Below are 15,366 nucleotides of genomic sequence, written 5' to 3'. Positions count from 1 at the left end.
TCCAAAGCAGCTGAAGTTGCTTTTGCAGTTTGCACTGGCCTTCTCACCGGGGGAGTGCTTCAAAAGGCAAATTATTGCAGCCTGGCTCCAGCTGCGTGGTCACAACCATCGCGTCTGTTGCCTGGCCCCTGAAAGCAAGCTGTTCTGCTTCTCCGCAGATTAAAAAAGCTCTCAGGTAAAGAAGTAAGAATTGCTGTCCTCAGGCTTGCTTTACACAGAAATTTTTATTTGATGCCATTTTGGGGTGTGTTTCTTTTAATTTATTTCAAGTCAAGTGGTTATAGTGCATAGCCCCATCCACATCACCAACTCCTTAGCGGTCTTATATGGGTGTAAAGGCCTCATCTTGTTTAGGAAATAAATCCGTACAAGCTGGGTGAGACAGTCTACAAGCACATCAAGTTGCAAAAAGAGTTCTGCGCACAGCCAAAGGCGGGGGGGGAAACAAGAGGGGGGGTTATTTTCAATGGGATCCGCTCGGGGAAGGTGCGGCCAGCCGCCCCGCCGCTATTTGGCTCCTCTCTGCTGAAAGTATTTGTGGCAGCAGCAGGTCAGAGTGGCCACGAAGATGACAAATTCTTTGAAGTCCACCTGGGAGTCGCCGTTCTCATCCAGGTTCTTGAAGAGTTGGTCAATCGCCTCCTGCTCCTTCCCCGCCTGCGAAAGAAGAGCGGTGGCGTGGGAACGGGCGGCTTCGAGCCCCGCGGCGGCCCGGCCCGGCCCGGCCCAGCCCAGGCGCGCTACCCCGGCATGTTAAGCAGGAAAATGTCTGAGTAAAAAGAGTTTTGTTTGTTTTTTTTTTAATTTTTGCAATATAAAAAAAAAGTTTTTTTTTAAGGTGCTTGCAGTGGGTCGGTTTTATTGATTCCACCGATTTTGGAAAATGCAGTTTTTGATAATAAACAGGGGGTGGCAGCAGAGACCTATGGAATACAGGAAACCACTGCCCTGTGGGCTTTGTTGAAGCTAAAGAAAAAAATAAATCTGATATTACGGTAGGAAGAAGTTAAATAAACTTTTGGAAATATTCCCGGAATTTAGAATAATGACTACCTTGACTGAAATCTGAAGGCTCTACTGGATCACAGGCTAATTAACTAAGTTTCTGTGTTATGTAATTTCATGTTTCACTTAAGAAAAAAAAATGCATCTTTGAAATCACTAAAAATTGAACCATTGCCTAGATTTGATTGATGAATGTATCTGAAAGGTTTTTGTTCCTTTTCAGTTTACAAGTGCATATTTACAGTCATTTAGCTACTTGCATGAACTAGTTTTAGCTTCTGAATTGCTTCTGAAATGTAACCCGCTAATTATTCTATGTAAACACTTAGTAACTTAGTCCAATAGTTTAGGCCAATGTATGGATTTATTTCTCCTCCTGATCACGAATTAGGAAATTCTGATTCTGACTGAAGCTCATAAAGAGCTTTCTAGGTAGTTTGCTCTTTTCAGGTATAACGTTTTCTAAACCACAAATATAGATGAGCATTTAGAGGATCCTGTCTTTCTTGTTGAAAAAAAATATATATATATACATACACACACACACACACACACACACACATATATGAAAGTCTTTAAAAAGCAGGTAAAATGGTCATTTTTTTGGTGAAGTCAGACTTATATTCTCAGTCACGCCCTGCATGTAGTTATTGGCCCACAGGACAGAACATCGTTCTTTTAAATTTATTTTAACTGCTAACATAAAATGTTATTTGGTGTTATTTGTTCTCTAGAATATGTAGAATACAAAAAGGAAGTAAGGGAGGCAGAAGCCAGAGCATAAAAGGACATTTAGCTAATTACCTCCTTGGGAAATTCCAGTACTTTCTGCTGTTTCAGGAAATAAATAGAAGTAATAAAATCAGTCATGTGGAAATAAAAAAAAAGTGGTGCCCGACCAGTAGACATATTCAGGAATGACCTTGGAGAGTTATCCCATCTGGTAGCCATTTAGGGCAGTGGCTCCCCAACTTTTTTTAGATCAAATGTCTAAAAAAAGACTAAAGTTTCTAAAGTGTCTCGTGGATTTCCATGCACCCTTACAATTAGTTGTTTTTTGGGTGGCGAGGGCAGGTTGGTTTTTAACTGAAAGCACTACAAAAACAGGATGACCGGGAGCAAGATACTTACCATGACGCTTCTGAGTCACAGTCACCGATCTATTTTCTATGTTTTCAGAGACATTTTCATGTAACTACACAGAGCCATCTGGATTCTTATTCTGTATATTGCATCTGTATTTAATTAATGAGTCATAAATCCAACAGGCGTACATGTCGTACAGCGAACTCTACTGCTTGTGGCTCTACTGCTTAGTATCATGGAAAGATACTAAATTGTATGAACTACCTTTGCTGTAGTGCTCTAACATAGTTAGAAAATTCAGTTTTTCTGGATACGTAAAGTGGTGTCCGCACTTGGAAGATTTGGTCCTAGACTTTTGCAAGTAAGGAGAATAATTTCACAGATAGATAAATACTACTCCTGTGTAGAAAGAACAGGACTCCTAAACCATTTTCTAGGTTTTTAGTGAAGGAAAGCAAATAAAAAATGACTGAAAATGAAAGGCATTTTGTCTCCCCAGTAACTAATCATTTACTATAATATATTAAGAGGTTTGAATACCTGTCTAGAGAAATTTAGATATAAATATTGAAACCATTTAAATGTACATGATGATTACAGAGAAATCTATTATATAAAATAGTTTCTCAGGTCTTTCTTTTAAGATTAAAGACAATTGCTAAACAATCTGCTCTTATTCTTGTTTATATATCATTTTGGTGTGCATACTGGTGTAACGGAAACACTTAGAGAGATTTCCCCACTGCAATCAAGATCCTCAGTTGTTGACAACAAAACCACCTTCACAGCACTTGCAACATCATCTAAGATTATACACCCAGGAATAAACAGAAGTAGATGAATTCTGAAAATGAAAAATAATCTATTTCAAAGCCATTTTCCTGATAACTTGAGTGATGAACTCGGTGAACTGGGGCTGGCCCTGAATATTAGAATCAATTTTACACGGTATGCTCAAAGCCTTTTCTTCTTCAAATGATGTACTTAAAGTTCCTGCAAACCATTGTAGCTTTCTGGATGGAGTTCCCTCTGCAATGTGCTGACCACTGCGTCTGCGTGTAGCTCTCGCGCTTATACAGAAATGATGCTGAAGTGTTTGTTATCTTACCGAGAGGAAATTAGGTAGCTCTTTTTCCAGGAGAGTCTTTAGTTCTGCTTTGGTGAGAGTCTGCGGATTGCCTTGAGTCTTCGCGTACTTGTCAAAGACGGCAATGGTCATTCCCATTGCGGTTTCCAGGTTGGACATGTTGCCGCTAGAGTCTGGCCGTCTCCTTCACGTGAATAGCCTCAGACCTCTTTTGGAGGATGGAGGCTAGCCTTGTTCTGAGGTGCTTTATGCAACTGTCGCATCCAATGGTCCCACGAGGAGGACCGTTATCAGCTAGCAAATATCCGTATCTGAGCACCACTCTTTGTCACATTGCAGTACATGCCTTTGTAATGATATCGATTCAAAATTCAAGCTTTATCAGTTTGGTGTGGCTGGTACAGCCAGTTGCTCACCCGTAAGAATCCAGCCTCTCCTTCAAGGTACACAGCATGACTGAAAAATGAAAATCAAACAGGTAGCCTGACTTCAGAAGAGTATACATTAGCCTGCTAAGGAGGAACAGGAGTGTCTCATTTCTCCCTCGCTACCATAACTAGGGGCTCTGGGACCTTTTCTGAACTGAGAACAGCCACGGACTCCCTCTCTGCCCTGAGGGGAAACTTATCTCAGACTGGATGGGTCACTAAGCAGACACTGGGGGTGAGATTCACCTGATGAGAAGTAGAAGTCTGCCATGCAGATGCCTGAGTTAGCGCCCTGGGCTTGTACTGGGGGTACAAGCTGACGCTTCAGGTTCAGCTCACTCCAACATGGATGTCCAAAACAGGTCTGACGAACCAATGCCTCTCCCATGACGATAAAGGGAGCCTTGAGTGACTTGCTCAGATGAGGACATCTGAACCAACAAATCCGCCCCCTGAACACTGGGCCAGTATCAAGACTCATCTTGATCTGTGATGAAATAACTTGTTATTGATCCCATGCAGCATCGAACCTTGCAATAAAATTCACTATACTGAAAACAAAAGGTCACTTTGACATTCTGTCATCCTCTGTGGCTCCTAATCAACCTTGCGATTCGCTTGAAAACAGTGGTCCCTAGCACTGTTTTCCAGCATACCAAGCAAACCAGACATTGCTCCTCCGGGAGCTCTGTTGCGTCTCTGTGTTGGTAGCTGAGTGTTAGGTGGGAGGTGGTAGCTCAGGTGATGGAAGCTGATGAGCTACCGCTACAGAGTTTTGCACAAGTTAAAATTTCTCATCAAACACCAAGGTAGCTCAGCTGCCACCCAGCTCCAAGAACTTGCACTAGACCTGGAGAAGCTCGTTTAAGGTGAGTTACGTCTACACCTGAGTCTGCAGAGTGGACATACTCTGAGGAAATGATTTGGGGGAACCTAGCAAAACTAGGGCATTATGCATGAGGAGGAAGCGGCTGGACCCCAAGAGGAAGTGTTCGCTCTAGAAGATGCATTACCTGACTATGCATTACCAAAATTCAACCTGAGTTGGGATGTCTTCGCACATGCCTCTATATGCTTGAAGGTAAGTTTCCACTTTCGTCATGCTAGAGAGAGGTTAGCAAAAACTTGTTTTTAATTGCAAAAAATCTAAAAAATTAAACTCCTTCCTCACAGATGTCTAGAGTTGCCTGTTCACCAGTAAAAGTCTGTTCTGTGACATCTACAAAGCCTCAGAGCAAGAGCACACATCACAAATGCATGGCATTTTGAAACAAAAAAACCCCACGCTTTTCTTTCTTATATTCCCCAGTAACTGATTTTGCATCTCCCAGAAAAATCACTTGAACACCTCAGGCTGCATGCTGTATTTAAACAGTTCATAAGAACTGTTTATTCCCATGACTTTAACCTCATTACACCCTTTCGTTTGCATTAAGTGGGTAAGGATTTTTAGTAAAGTTTGAACTGTTTATATTAAGTGCCTGCTTAAAACAGTGGCATATGGTCAGAAGGAACCAGAGGAGAGCAAGCAAGGGGCCCCTGTCAGAAATGGTCCTCATATGGGGTTTGCATAAACACAAAATGCCGGTAGCTGTTGCTCCACGTGCCAGGAGTGTTTCTTTACTCTTGTCTGGTCTGTTATATCCATAACATGAATATTAAACATGACCCTTAAAGAAAAATCCTTTCCTCCTTCTAAAAGAAACTCAAACAAAATAAGGCAACCACTTCACACGTTCTCACAGCGTTGAGTCATATATATTTGTGTTAGTAACTGGGAGAGAAAAACAGCAGCCTGAAAAGGCAGAGTGGGGAGATCATTAGCTTCAGTCAACAGGATTTGTCATGGTGTCCACACCTATGCCACGTAACCGCGCAGAAATGGTGTCCTCAGTCTTGACCCAGATTTCCGTGCAAATAACACAAGTTTTGAAAAGGTAGTACCAAAAGTGCTAAAAGCTAAAATAAACCTCAGGACTTGAATGTCTAGAAACCAAAAGGTCACCGTGGTAGCACCGCATGTTTTTCTTGGTGTGGCGGATGTGCATTCACACGTGTGCACACCCACATCCGCACTGCTCAGACGTTTCAGTTCACACTTGTGGCTTTTTTACATTTTGATTTAATTAAAAAAAAAAGCTCTGCGCACAAGGCACGGAGCAGACTACTACAGCTGTTGCGGAAACAAAGCAGAGTACAAATAGGAGGCACAAGCAGGAGAGCAAGAGAGCAAGTGGTATTTTGATGCCAACCCAGCTCCCCAGCTCCACAGTAAAATAAACTGTCTTCTGAGGGTTTATGTTGACTTAACATTTTTTTAATTCATATTTTAAGGCAAACAATATCTATTATTTCCTTCTTTCATGTTTCTTTCTTTGAGGAATGCTATAGACAACAGCTTGGATGAGTATTTACCAAGGGTTTATACAGAATTAGGTCCTGATGTTCCTAACTTGAGCCAAAAGTTTAAATGATGTATGTGACACAAATGTGGAGTTGCCTATGTGATTTTCAGAAACAATTCAGATGATACTTAAATTTTGTGGCACTTGGCCAGATGTTCAGGCTTAGATGAGATTTGTGTGACCTTGTGCTGATTTTCTCTTAGAGAATGAATTTTATCCTATGCTCTTTGCAGCAGCTTCTGCTTTGGAAAGGCCTGAATAAATACATTTACCCCCTTTACTCTACAGAGCCATTTGTGTCACATTCAACATTTGGATAGCCGAAACGCTAAACTTCTATTAGAGCTTATCATCCCTTAAAGCTTATTCCAAAAGTTGGAGGAAGTTACGTGAGAATGGCTTTTTGATCATTCCCACGAATCTATTATGACTGTAAGAAGCACAGAAGGAAAAAACACAATTCACACTTTTGACTTCCTCTATTTGCTTAAGTTGTACCTTGGCAGCAGTACTGAAAGCACTTTTCTCTCATCTTAGCATGAGGGTAACTGCTGAAGCATAAATAAGCAATGCATGTTCCACACAGACAAAACTATCAAAAAACCCAATTTTTCCAGTGTCCTGGAGGTTTTGTTGAATTTAGAGTATCAAAATATTTTCTTTAGTAAAGGATAAGGTTTTCCTCTGCATTGATTCTGAAAATACCCTTTTCAGTTTTTAAACATTTTTAAAGTCACTTCATTTTCACAGTTTGTGGTAATTTACATCTAGTGATTAAATGATACGATTATTACATTGTTTTGCAAAATACAGCTAGAAGGATTTAACTAAACAAGGCAGCGATGACGCACAAACAGAAAGAGTTCTTAAAAGCACATTGTGATATTCAGTGATACACTTTATCAGTTCTGTTAATTCTTTTGAGGGTTCCTCAAATATATGTCAGTCTGTCTCCTTTGCTTTGATATCATTTACATCTCAAAATATCCTTAAAATGTATTTCACAAATCCAAGTAATAAACTCGCATTTCAAACGAAGTTTCAAATGAAGTTTCGAGATGGGTAAGCTGTACCATGGGAAACCTATTTTACCATTGCATGTTGAGTCTACGTAAACATATTTATTAATGCACTAGACATAGCTATATGAGATTATAAAACCAATGAATAGATTACAGCCAATATATTGATATTTACAGTATAACTACTTTTATCAGGTTGTTAATCCTTGATTGAATTATTTCCTGATTGCTATTCTCTCCACCTTTAATATTAAGGCTTCCAAGACTACTCTTGATTTTTATTGTAATGGCAGAAAGAGAGGTGGCTTCCTGAAGTAACTGCATGTCATCCACCCTATGGACTTCAGTCAGGATTTTTAAGTTCTATGGGTCCTTACGCAATCTCATACAGGTAGTCTGATCCTAATTTGCGCTGCTTAAATGCTTATGAAACCCAACTCAGATATGGGGCCAATGCTGAGCTGTGCTCAGCATAGTAAAAGGTTGTTCCGTGACATGATCAGAAAGAAAACTGAAAAAATTTGGCTGCAGTAGAGTATGGTTGTTTTGCAATCTTTAAAGCAGACTGAAATCTCCAGATAGTTCCTCGCTGCCAGCATGAGAGGTGAGGAGATGCAAGAATGATGATTGCAGAAAAGCTTTCAAGAGACTTTCATATGCAAAGAGGAATATTTTGGCTCTGTTTGGCTCTCATGTAGTAAACAACAGTATTTTCCCTTTATTCGACAAAATCATTTTCTCAAGGGGAAGGAATCTGAAATAGAAAGTGGCCTGCTTTCTGCACACATGTGCAGGAACACATCAAGAGGACACCTTGCATTATATCACAGAAATATTTTTGTTGCATTTTACAATATTTATGTAGAAATGAGAAGCTGAACTGCTATCACACAACTTTATGGAAAGTGGGCTGATTTCCATATGTACTGTCAGGAAGATTTATCTTGCAGTTTGATCGAGTCGAAGTTCCCAAGAACACACATTTCACAGAGGTACTTGTTTTCAGTTTCCAGGGAATAATCCCAGGGCGTAGCACACCCGATAAGAGCAACCAGGACTTTTTCAGCAGGCAAACACTGATATCAGTCTGCTGTTGTTAATGGGGCAGCAAATGAGTGTGTCTGGCTCAGAAGTATTGAAAGGTTGGGTAAGACATGGAAAACAGAACATGTTTTTGTAGCAGAAAGCTTAACTTCAGGTTTTGCTTGTCAGAAAAAGAAAAGACCATCAGCAAAAAGGGAAATAAAAATCTACCTGCACAGAACTGGAAAGTCCTTGAGTTGGAGGAGCGAGGAGAGGGGATCCCAAACAGGACGGGACTCTGACCCAAGCCCAGAGGATGCTTGAGTGTGTTGAGGAAATGTGGCCATGGAAATAAACACAGGAGCTGCATCGTTGTGGCTAAAATCTGTCCTGTAAGTGTTTTGAAATCTACCTGGACAGTACCTCCAGGGGGTGCTGAGGTATTTAACAAAGTAACTGTTGGTGTGACAATTACTGAACGCAGAGGGGATGGCCATACACATTTTATTCAGGCTTTTTACCAAAAGCTTAAGTTCTGGTTTCGTAAGATGTAAGCACAACTTATTTTACATGCTTCCCCTTGAAATCTGTTTTCAATCCATAACACCACAAGAAGTACAGAAACGAAACAGAACACACCACCAAAACGCACTTTATTGTATCTCTGCTACTTGTAGAGTGTTAATGTCCGAGGGCTTCGGAGGAATCTCTAACAATAACTCTGAGGGAAACTTCTAGCACAATGACACAGCAGAGATGAAACTCGTTGTCAAAATGCAACAGGCCAATTCTGCTTTAAAACGTTAAGGCGACTTGGGAGCAGAAATAATTAGCGACGAACTCACTGTTCTCAGTTACGCTGGGGTAAGGCTGGTAACAGCAACTGACGTCAGAAGAAAACCAGCGGAGGTTGCGATCTCTCAGAAACGGCCTCTGTCCATGTAACGTCCTCACGCGCGGCGTCCAGCCCACAGCTCACCGTTCTCATAAAATCATCTCGGCGCTGTGGGTTTGAAGGAGAAATAAGAAACCAGTTGTTATTCTTTCTACCTGGAGGCTATAAGCTTATTTTTCCCTCCAGAGCGTGAATGAAACGGCAGCTACTTTTTCCATGTCCTTTCTTGCTCAGTAACAGTTCCTCTTTAATCTACACTTTGCATTTTTAGGTTGAGGTTAGTCTGTGTTTAAAAAGAAAATATACAAGAACAAGTCGTATTTAATGTGGTGCAGCTGCTAAGCTGAGAAAGAAGACAGTCTCCTAGCTGAGCAAGCCCACCAACCCGGCAGATTTTTGAGGTGTCTGTACCCTTCCTACCTGACCTTTGCCTGCTCTACTCACTAGACACATTTATGGCTTTTCTCTTTCAAAAATTAAAAAGTGGTAAAGTAAAAAAAAGGGAGCAATACTTACTACGTGCTTTCATAATTTATTTTCATAGCCATTTTAGAAGTACTAACCGTGGACCACGATGCTCTTATGCTAAGCAACGTACAGATACAGCATTCCTGGCCCAGACGGCCCGTAATTCAAATCAAGGCAAGAGCCAGGGCATAAGCAGCTAACAGAACATGGAGCATTTCAGAGCAGATGGACACCACAAACCCAGTTCCTTGTTATTGTTTTGAAGTCTTACACCGTTTAACTTACACATGTAACCCTTGCATTTCTTTACTCTGCTAACAGTGCTACACCCAGGTGCTCCGCTTACTCCCCTTCTGATACCTGCCTTACCCCGCCTATGCTCCTCTACCTATATGGAGTTGGACCCTTGCTGAGATAAAATGATGGCGTAACTTGGGTAAGAGCAGCCCTGGCAGCGTGCGACGCTACCGCCCCGCTGCCTAGCCAGGCTCTCTGACAGGAGGTAGCACGACAAACGTGCTCGCACTTCACCTGACCCTGCTCGTAGCCCAGGATGTCATCAGGGCAAACCCACCTTCCTGAGGAGTTTGAGCACTGTAAAAAAAAAAAACCCTTACTTTTTGCCACTACTGAGGGGCAAAACCCCTCTTTATCCTCCCAGCCGCAGGCTGCTCGGCTGCCCGTGTCCGAGGCACGTAACCACACCAGGCTGAATCGGGGCAGAATGAAAGGATCTCGGCTCCCGCTCAGCTAACGCTTTCTTCAGATATGAACGCTGCGCTCAGTTTAACACGACTTCGCTAAGTCACGCCAACTGGCTCAGCTTTGGAGAAAGGCCAAGGAAATAGCTGTTGCCACATCCCGTCTGCCAAAGCCCACCAGCACACGCTACCAGACTGGGGCCACTTAGCCAAAGCCTTTCTATTACAATACCAAGGCGCATCGAAACCTTTCCTCTCATCGTAGCACTTTATATTATGTAGAAAATTAGAAACATTTATACTTTATCACCTGTCTCTTCTCCTGTTCAGATGTGGTGAAACTGATTTCTGTGCTTTTTTCAGTTGTATTTGATGTTTCCTGTTAAAGGAATATTGATACAAGTGTACATATAAAAAAAAAAATCTTCACAGCGTTCCTTGTAACTATCCAAAACATGCAAGGCAGATAATAAAAATAAATTCTGATTGTCCAAGAGTTTGTACTCTCTAATCTGTTTCTGCAGTTATTTATAAAGGATGGGGCAATCTGCGCTGGCTGGGAATCTGACAGTGAAAGAGACTCAATACAGAAAAACACCTTTAGGTTTCATGGCCCAGTTCATCAATGCAGAAGAAAGACAGAAGACAACAATCTCTTTAAGCTAGTGAAAACATGGACCATGTGGAGCCTATGACACGTTTCAATTTTGCCTTGAGTGGTTCTCTTCAGAGCAGTATTTTTCCTTTAATTGGGGATCTATTTGAAGATTATAGTCTTTAATACAGAAGAAAGCAAAAACATTTTAGCTCAGACAAATTATTGATTTTAACTGTTTTTTACCAACCGACACTAGGAACTTGGCAAAAATTACAATTCAAACAAAAGCCTTCCTGCTTGCATAAACCACACTTTCTATATAGGATTAAACTAGATCCGCAGTTGCGCCCACTTAACGAAGGTGTATTTTTAAACTGAGCGAGTTCTTTAACTACTTGCAGACATCCTTAAGCCATTTAAGCCCGGCTTGTAGCAGTTGTTTGTGAGAACATCAGCGTACATGAGACTGATTCAGCTTTGTAGTAGCTCTTGCGACAGTAACAGAGACATCCCTTTAGATGAAATCAATTTTCAAAGAAATTCTAGTTAACTGAGTTGACGTCACTGCTGTTCTCAAAATACCAGATCAGGCACAAGGATATTAGTCATCCTATCACATACAAACATGACTATTTTGTCAATATGGTAGTTGAGGCTACTCGTCATCCCACCCGCTACTAAGGTTCCCTGATATTACGGATACAGGAATCCTGTAAATACCTGCTCCATACTCTTCTTCTAGAGGTAGTATGAGACAAAGGAACCCCACATCCCGGGGTCAGGAAAGTAAGCGTGGTCCAAGTCTGACCGAAACGAACGGCACCTGCGTACCGCAACTGCCTTGCCAAAGCGCTAGGCGGATCAGTTAAGCTGTGACTCTATTGGATCATTGTGCAGTGGAGCAGGAAGAGAGGGAAGGAGTTCAGGGCCACAGTCTCAAGTTGAATATAACAGACTGAGCAATACAGCTCTCCAGACCAGGGTTCATGAGAGTGACAGAAACAGAAAGCCTCATTTGCAAGACTAAGACTAAGCAAAGTACACCAACGAGACTTTGAAAGCGCAGCAGAATCCACAGAAGGCTTTAAAACAGATTGTGCCACTCTTGCTCTTAAATCAGCGTGTTTTAGCCTGTGCTTAAAATGGGACCTCAGACCTCAAATTGAACTGTTGGAATCACTTCACAGCAGCCCATTCAAGACGGAAGAACTCCCAAAACGGCTAAAAATTAGAGGCCCAGGCTTGTTACCAGGCATATGGGCTTCGTTAAATACCAGTTAAACGGATAGTAAAAATTAAGATCGTGCTGGACACCTGAATGTGTCATGAGGTTAACTACAGAGCTTTTTTTGTTATAAAGCTATCAAAATAGTCAGCAAGAAGAAGAAGCAGAAGTCAGCTTGCCCTAGGAAATCCTGATAGGGTTTGCCACTCCCTGGCTGGTACAGAAACAGAGAAGAAAATGTTGAACGCGTGTCAAACTCTTCTTGAGTAAGGAGGACAAATGGTGAGAGCTCTGAAAACAGTCTGCTGGCTCATAGGCGCTGTCAGCCATTGATGGGTCTGCATTTGAAGACCCTCGAAATGATCACGTTAACATCTAAAATATGGGCAGCCGTTAATGAGGCCAAACTCTTTGCTGGCAGGAACCACAAATTTAATTAAAATTTTGTTAATAGTGTTTTAATAAAAATATGATTTGTAGACTACTAAACTGTGGCTCAGTGGCTCTCGCTCTCGTCCCTCTCTCCTCTTTTTACAGTGCCCCAGATACTATACTTCTCACAATGCTTAAATACAGAAGTAACCAGTAGTATATGACTGGTTGGTAGAGACCAAAATTTGCTGCATCCACATAGAGCGCCGATGTTTAACAGAGGGCTTCTTTGGTCAGGGACTTGGTATGAAGGCCATCTCTCCTTTTACTGGTCTGGACTTTCCTGTTCAGGTCCTTCTTACGTGGGACAAAGTCACTGCGTTTGTAGAAATCCAGAGTCGTGTTTGTGAGCCTTAACTGAAGACGGCGCATGACAGTGTTTCACCTTACAGCAAAGTAAACAAACCTGTAATAATGAGTTTCAGGACCAAAAGCACCAAGATTTTAAAATGACTGAAATTCAAAAGGAAGAAAAGACAAAATCCTCTTGTTTTATTCAAGTTATACATAAATAGTGAGAAATGCAATATGGAAAATTATGTTTCTATGGTACAGGATATATTCACAATGCAGTGATTAGAGCCTGCAGTGATAACGGTGTATTCACTGCAGAATGGCATTGAGGGGAGGCTACAGAAAAACCCAGGAAACTGGACACACCAACAGTGAGCCAAGGCCAAGCTACAGTAACGTAAGAGGTAGCTTTGTGAACTGTAGTCACTACAGCATACACACACACACACACACACACACACACACAGAGGGAGAGAAAGAAGAGACGGAGTCACGCTTTACAGTCACAGAGGTTTCATTATAAGCTATTAAGTAACAAACCAGTCACATACTAATACATACAGGCGGTTTTTAAGGGCTCTGGGAAAGCTAATCTGGTTTTACTCCATTGTCCAAACAGGAGTCGTAACAGAAACTTAAGAGCAATGAAGCTGTTTCTCCCTGCACGGCTGATGAGATGCTCCAACCTCCAGCTAGGCTCTGAAAGAACTTTAACAAAGACATAACAATCCTGGTTACATAAATATGTATACATTTCAGATATCTGTTCTATTCAGTAGTCCTTGGACAATTGCAATTAGCTTTGTTGTCAGTACTCTTCATTACTGATCAGACCTCGGAAGTCAGGTTTTACTTGCATTTTCAGTTTTCATTTATTTCTTCAGTGATTCTCTAGTTTTAGAATGGGCAAAAGTGGAATAAGTGTTAACACCTGTTTGCTCCAAGCATCCCCCAATTAAATGATAATATATATATAATTATATTATATATATTTCATTTAAACCAAGTATTTTGTTGTCCATAGAAGACTACCTTCTCTGGAAGGCTTTTAATATTGTGAGTGAATTAACATCAACAGTCACTTTTCTACAGGAAAGTGATGCCTTTTGGCGTTCCCCGCTTGCTAAGCAGTCGTCAGCACTGATGATTGTTTCAGAGATCAGACTTCATCCCACGTGTAATACCTCCCTATTTGGTTGAACGATGGCCATTAAATTTCAGGCAGCTAGTGCCTGGCTGCCTAAAGTAACACTTTTGCTGGAAAACGCTGTTCAGTCTAGAAGATTTTCAAGTATGTCAATACATACTTTATTAGTTCTGCACTCTGGATATTGGGGGTAAAGTTGAAGACATAGCCTTCTAAAACTGCAAACACTTCAAATTCACAGACTCCTTACGATAAAGTCAATGATAAAACGTTTAGAGACTGTTCCGAACCAACCCTTGTTCTGGCATATTGTCCCTCTAACATTCTTCTGACAGCAGACTCAAGTAATCCATATTTCAGCAGCAATTATGGTGGTATTTTCAGTTTCATAGATCTTTATCCATATTGGTTATTTATGACAGGATCATTTAGTTCTCAGTGTCAAAGTAGGTGGTAAATCCTTGTCTCACTTTCGTTCTTGACTCTTCGGCTGCCCTAATTCACAGGATTTGCTCATTTGCTGTGCTGGATACAGCAGTCACAGTAGATTTGCCATCTTATCTTGGTTCATTGCAAAAAAGATCAAAGGATTCATACAGCACAGATACAGCCTTAAAAAGCAAAGAAAATTCCAGTCAAAATAACTTTTACCAGTAAAGTCTATTTAAATTAGGGCTTCTTTCCCTTGGCTACTCTACTTTTCAATCGAATTAAAAGATGAATGCCTAAAGGCTGCTACCTGCTCTCAGCAGCTGTTGCCTGCCAGAGTAGCCCCTTAAGCTGAACTTGGCTGAAAATGACAAGCATACAAATATAGGTAAAGCCATATTATTGCCACTGTTGTCTTCTCCTGTGCTCCTTCAATCCAGTCTCTAGATTTATGTTCTCCACTTTGTGCTGCCCTCCTTTCCATGCAATTCTAGAGCATCATTAAACATATTAGCGGAATCCAATACTTTTCTAGTACATAAATACCTTTTTCCTTATTTAAGGTGTTGACTCCCATGATAAAACATTTCTTTCTACTTCAAAGCTTTTTAGTATGTAGCAGGGTGCCATCCTAGGAACAACAGCTCGTTCTGTGCTTTCTGTTCAGCTTGCACTCCCCAGGCTTTCATTTTGGAAGTCCATTTCTCATAGCAAGAGTCATTTTACAATGACGCTTACCCATCCAGCAGAACTACATGTTGAGTTTTCCTCCACTCCTTCACTGATGAATCCACTTCTTCCATGAAGCTCTGCTACCTGAAGCACCTGCTCCTCCTGATGTCTTTCTTCTGGCATAGGCAGCTGGGTAGAACCTTAGCCACAAACAAAATACGGTAACTGCTCGCTTATTGTCCATTTCCAGAGTCATACTGGTGCTTCACCAGAGTACACTGGTAAAGAGTAAATAGATCTCTGCAACACAAGTAAGACTGCAGAGCTCTTGTGTGGCTATAGTCTCGAGGACAGCTACTAGGGTGCTATTTAGCTTGCAGATGAAATCAGTTACTTGCAGGCTTCTGAACTCTACTTCAGCAATGGAGATCTGGTCAACAACATTACAG

The 15,366-nt window shown here is 41.3% G+C and overlaps 1 protein-coding gene across 1 annotated transcript; it reads right to left on the bottom strand.

The window, feature by feature from the left end:
- Window positions 1–212: 212 nt before the first annotated feature.
- On the bottom strand, window positions 213–3,409 carry S100P (S100 calcium binding protein P). The gene is made up of 2 exons (XM_068943418.1): window positions 3,200–3,409; window positions 213–657 (listed from the first exon to the last, which is right to left on the bottom strand). Exons 1-2 carry the CDS (start codon window positions 3,335–3,337, stop codon window positions 508–510), a joined length of 288 nt encoding a protein of 95 aa, XP_068799519.1. The 5' UTR covers window positions 3,338–3,409; the 3' UTR covers window positions 213–507.
- Between the last annotated feature and the right edge of the window lie 11,957 nt (window positions 3,410–15,366).

This window comes from Struthio camelus, chromosome 4, assembly GCF_040807025.1.
Source record: "Struthio camelus isolate bStrCam1 chromosome 4, bStrCam1.hap1, whole genome shotgun sequence".
NCBI classification, from domain to species: Eukaryota; Metazoa; Chordata; class Aves; order Struthioniformes; family Struthionidae; genus Struthio; species Struthio camelus.
Note: the sequence above shows the minus strand (reverse complement) of the source record. Positions and strands in the feature narration are given on the sequence as shown.

Excerpts from the sequence above, each read along its gene's own strand:
- S100P (XM_068943418.1), bottom strand. The coding sequence starts at position 3,337 with ATGTCCAACCTGGAAACCGCAATGGGAATGACCATTGCCGTCTTTGAC. Across the intron at positions 658-3,199 it reads AGCTACCTAATTTCCTCTCG|GCGGGGAAGGAGCAGGAGGC; the intron begins GTAAGATAACAA and ends CTTCTTTCGCAG.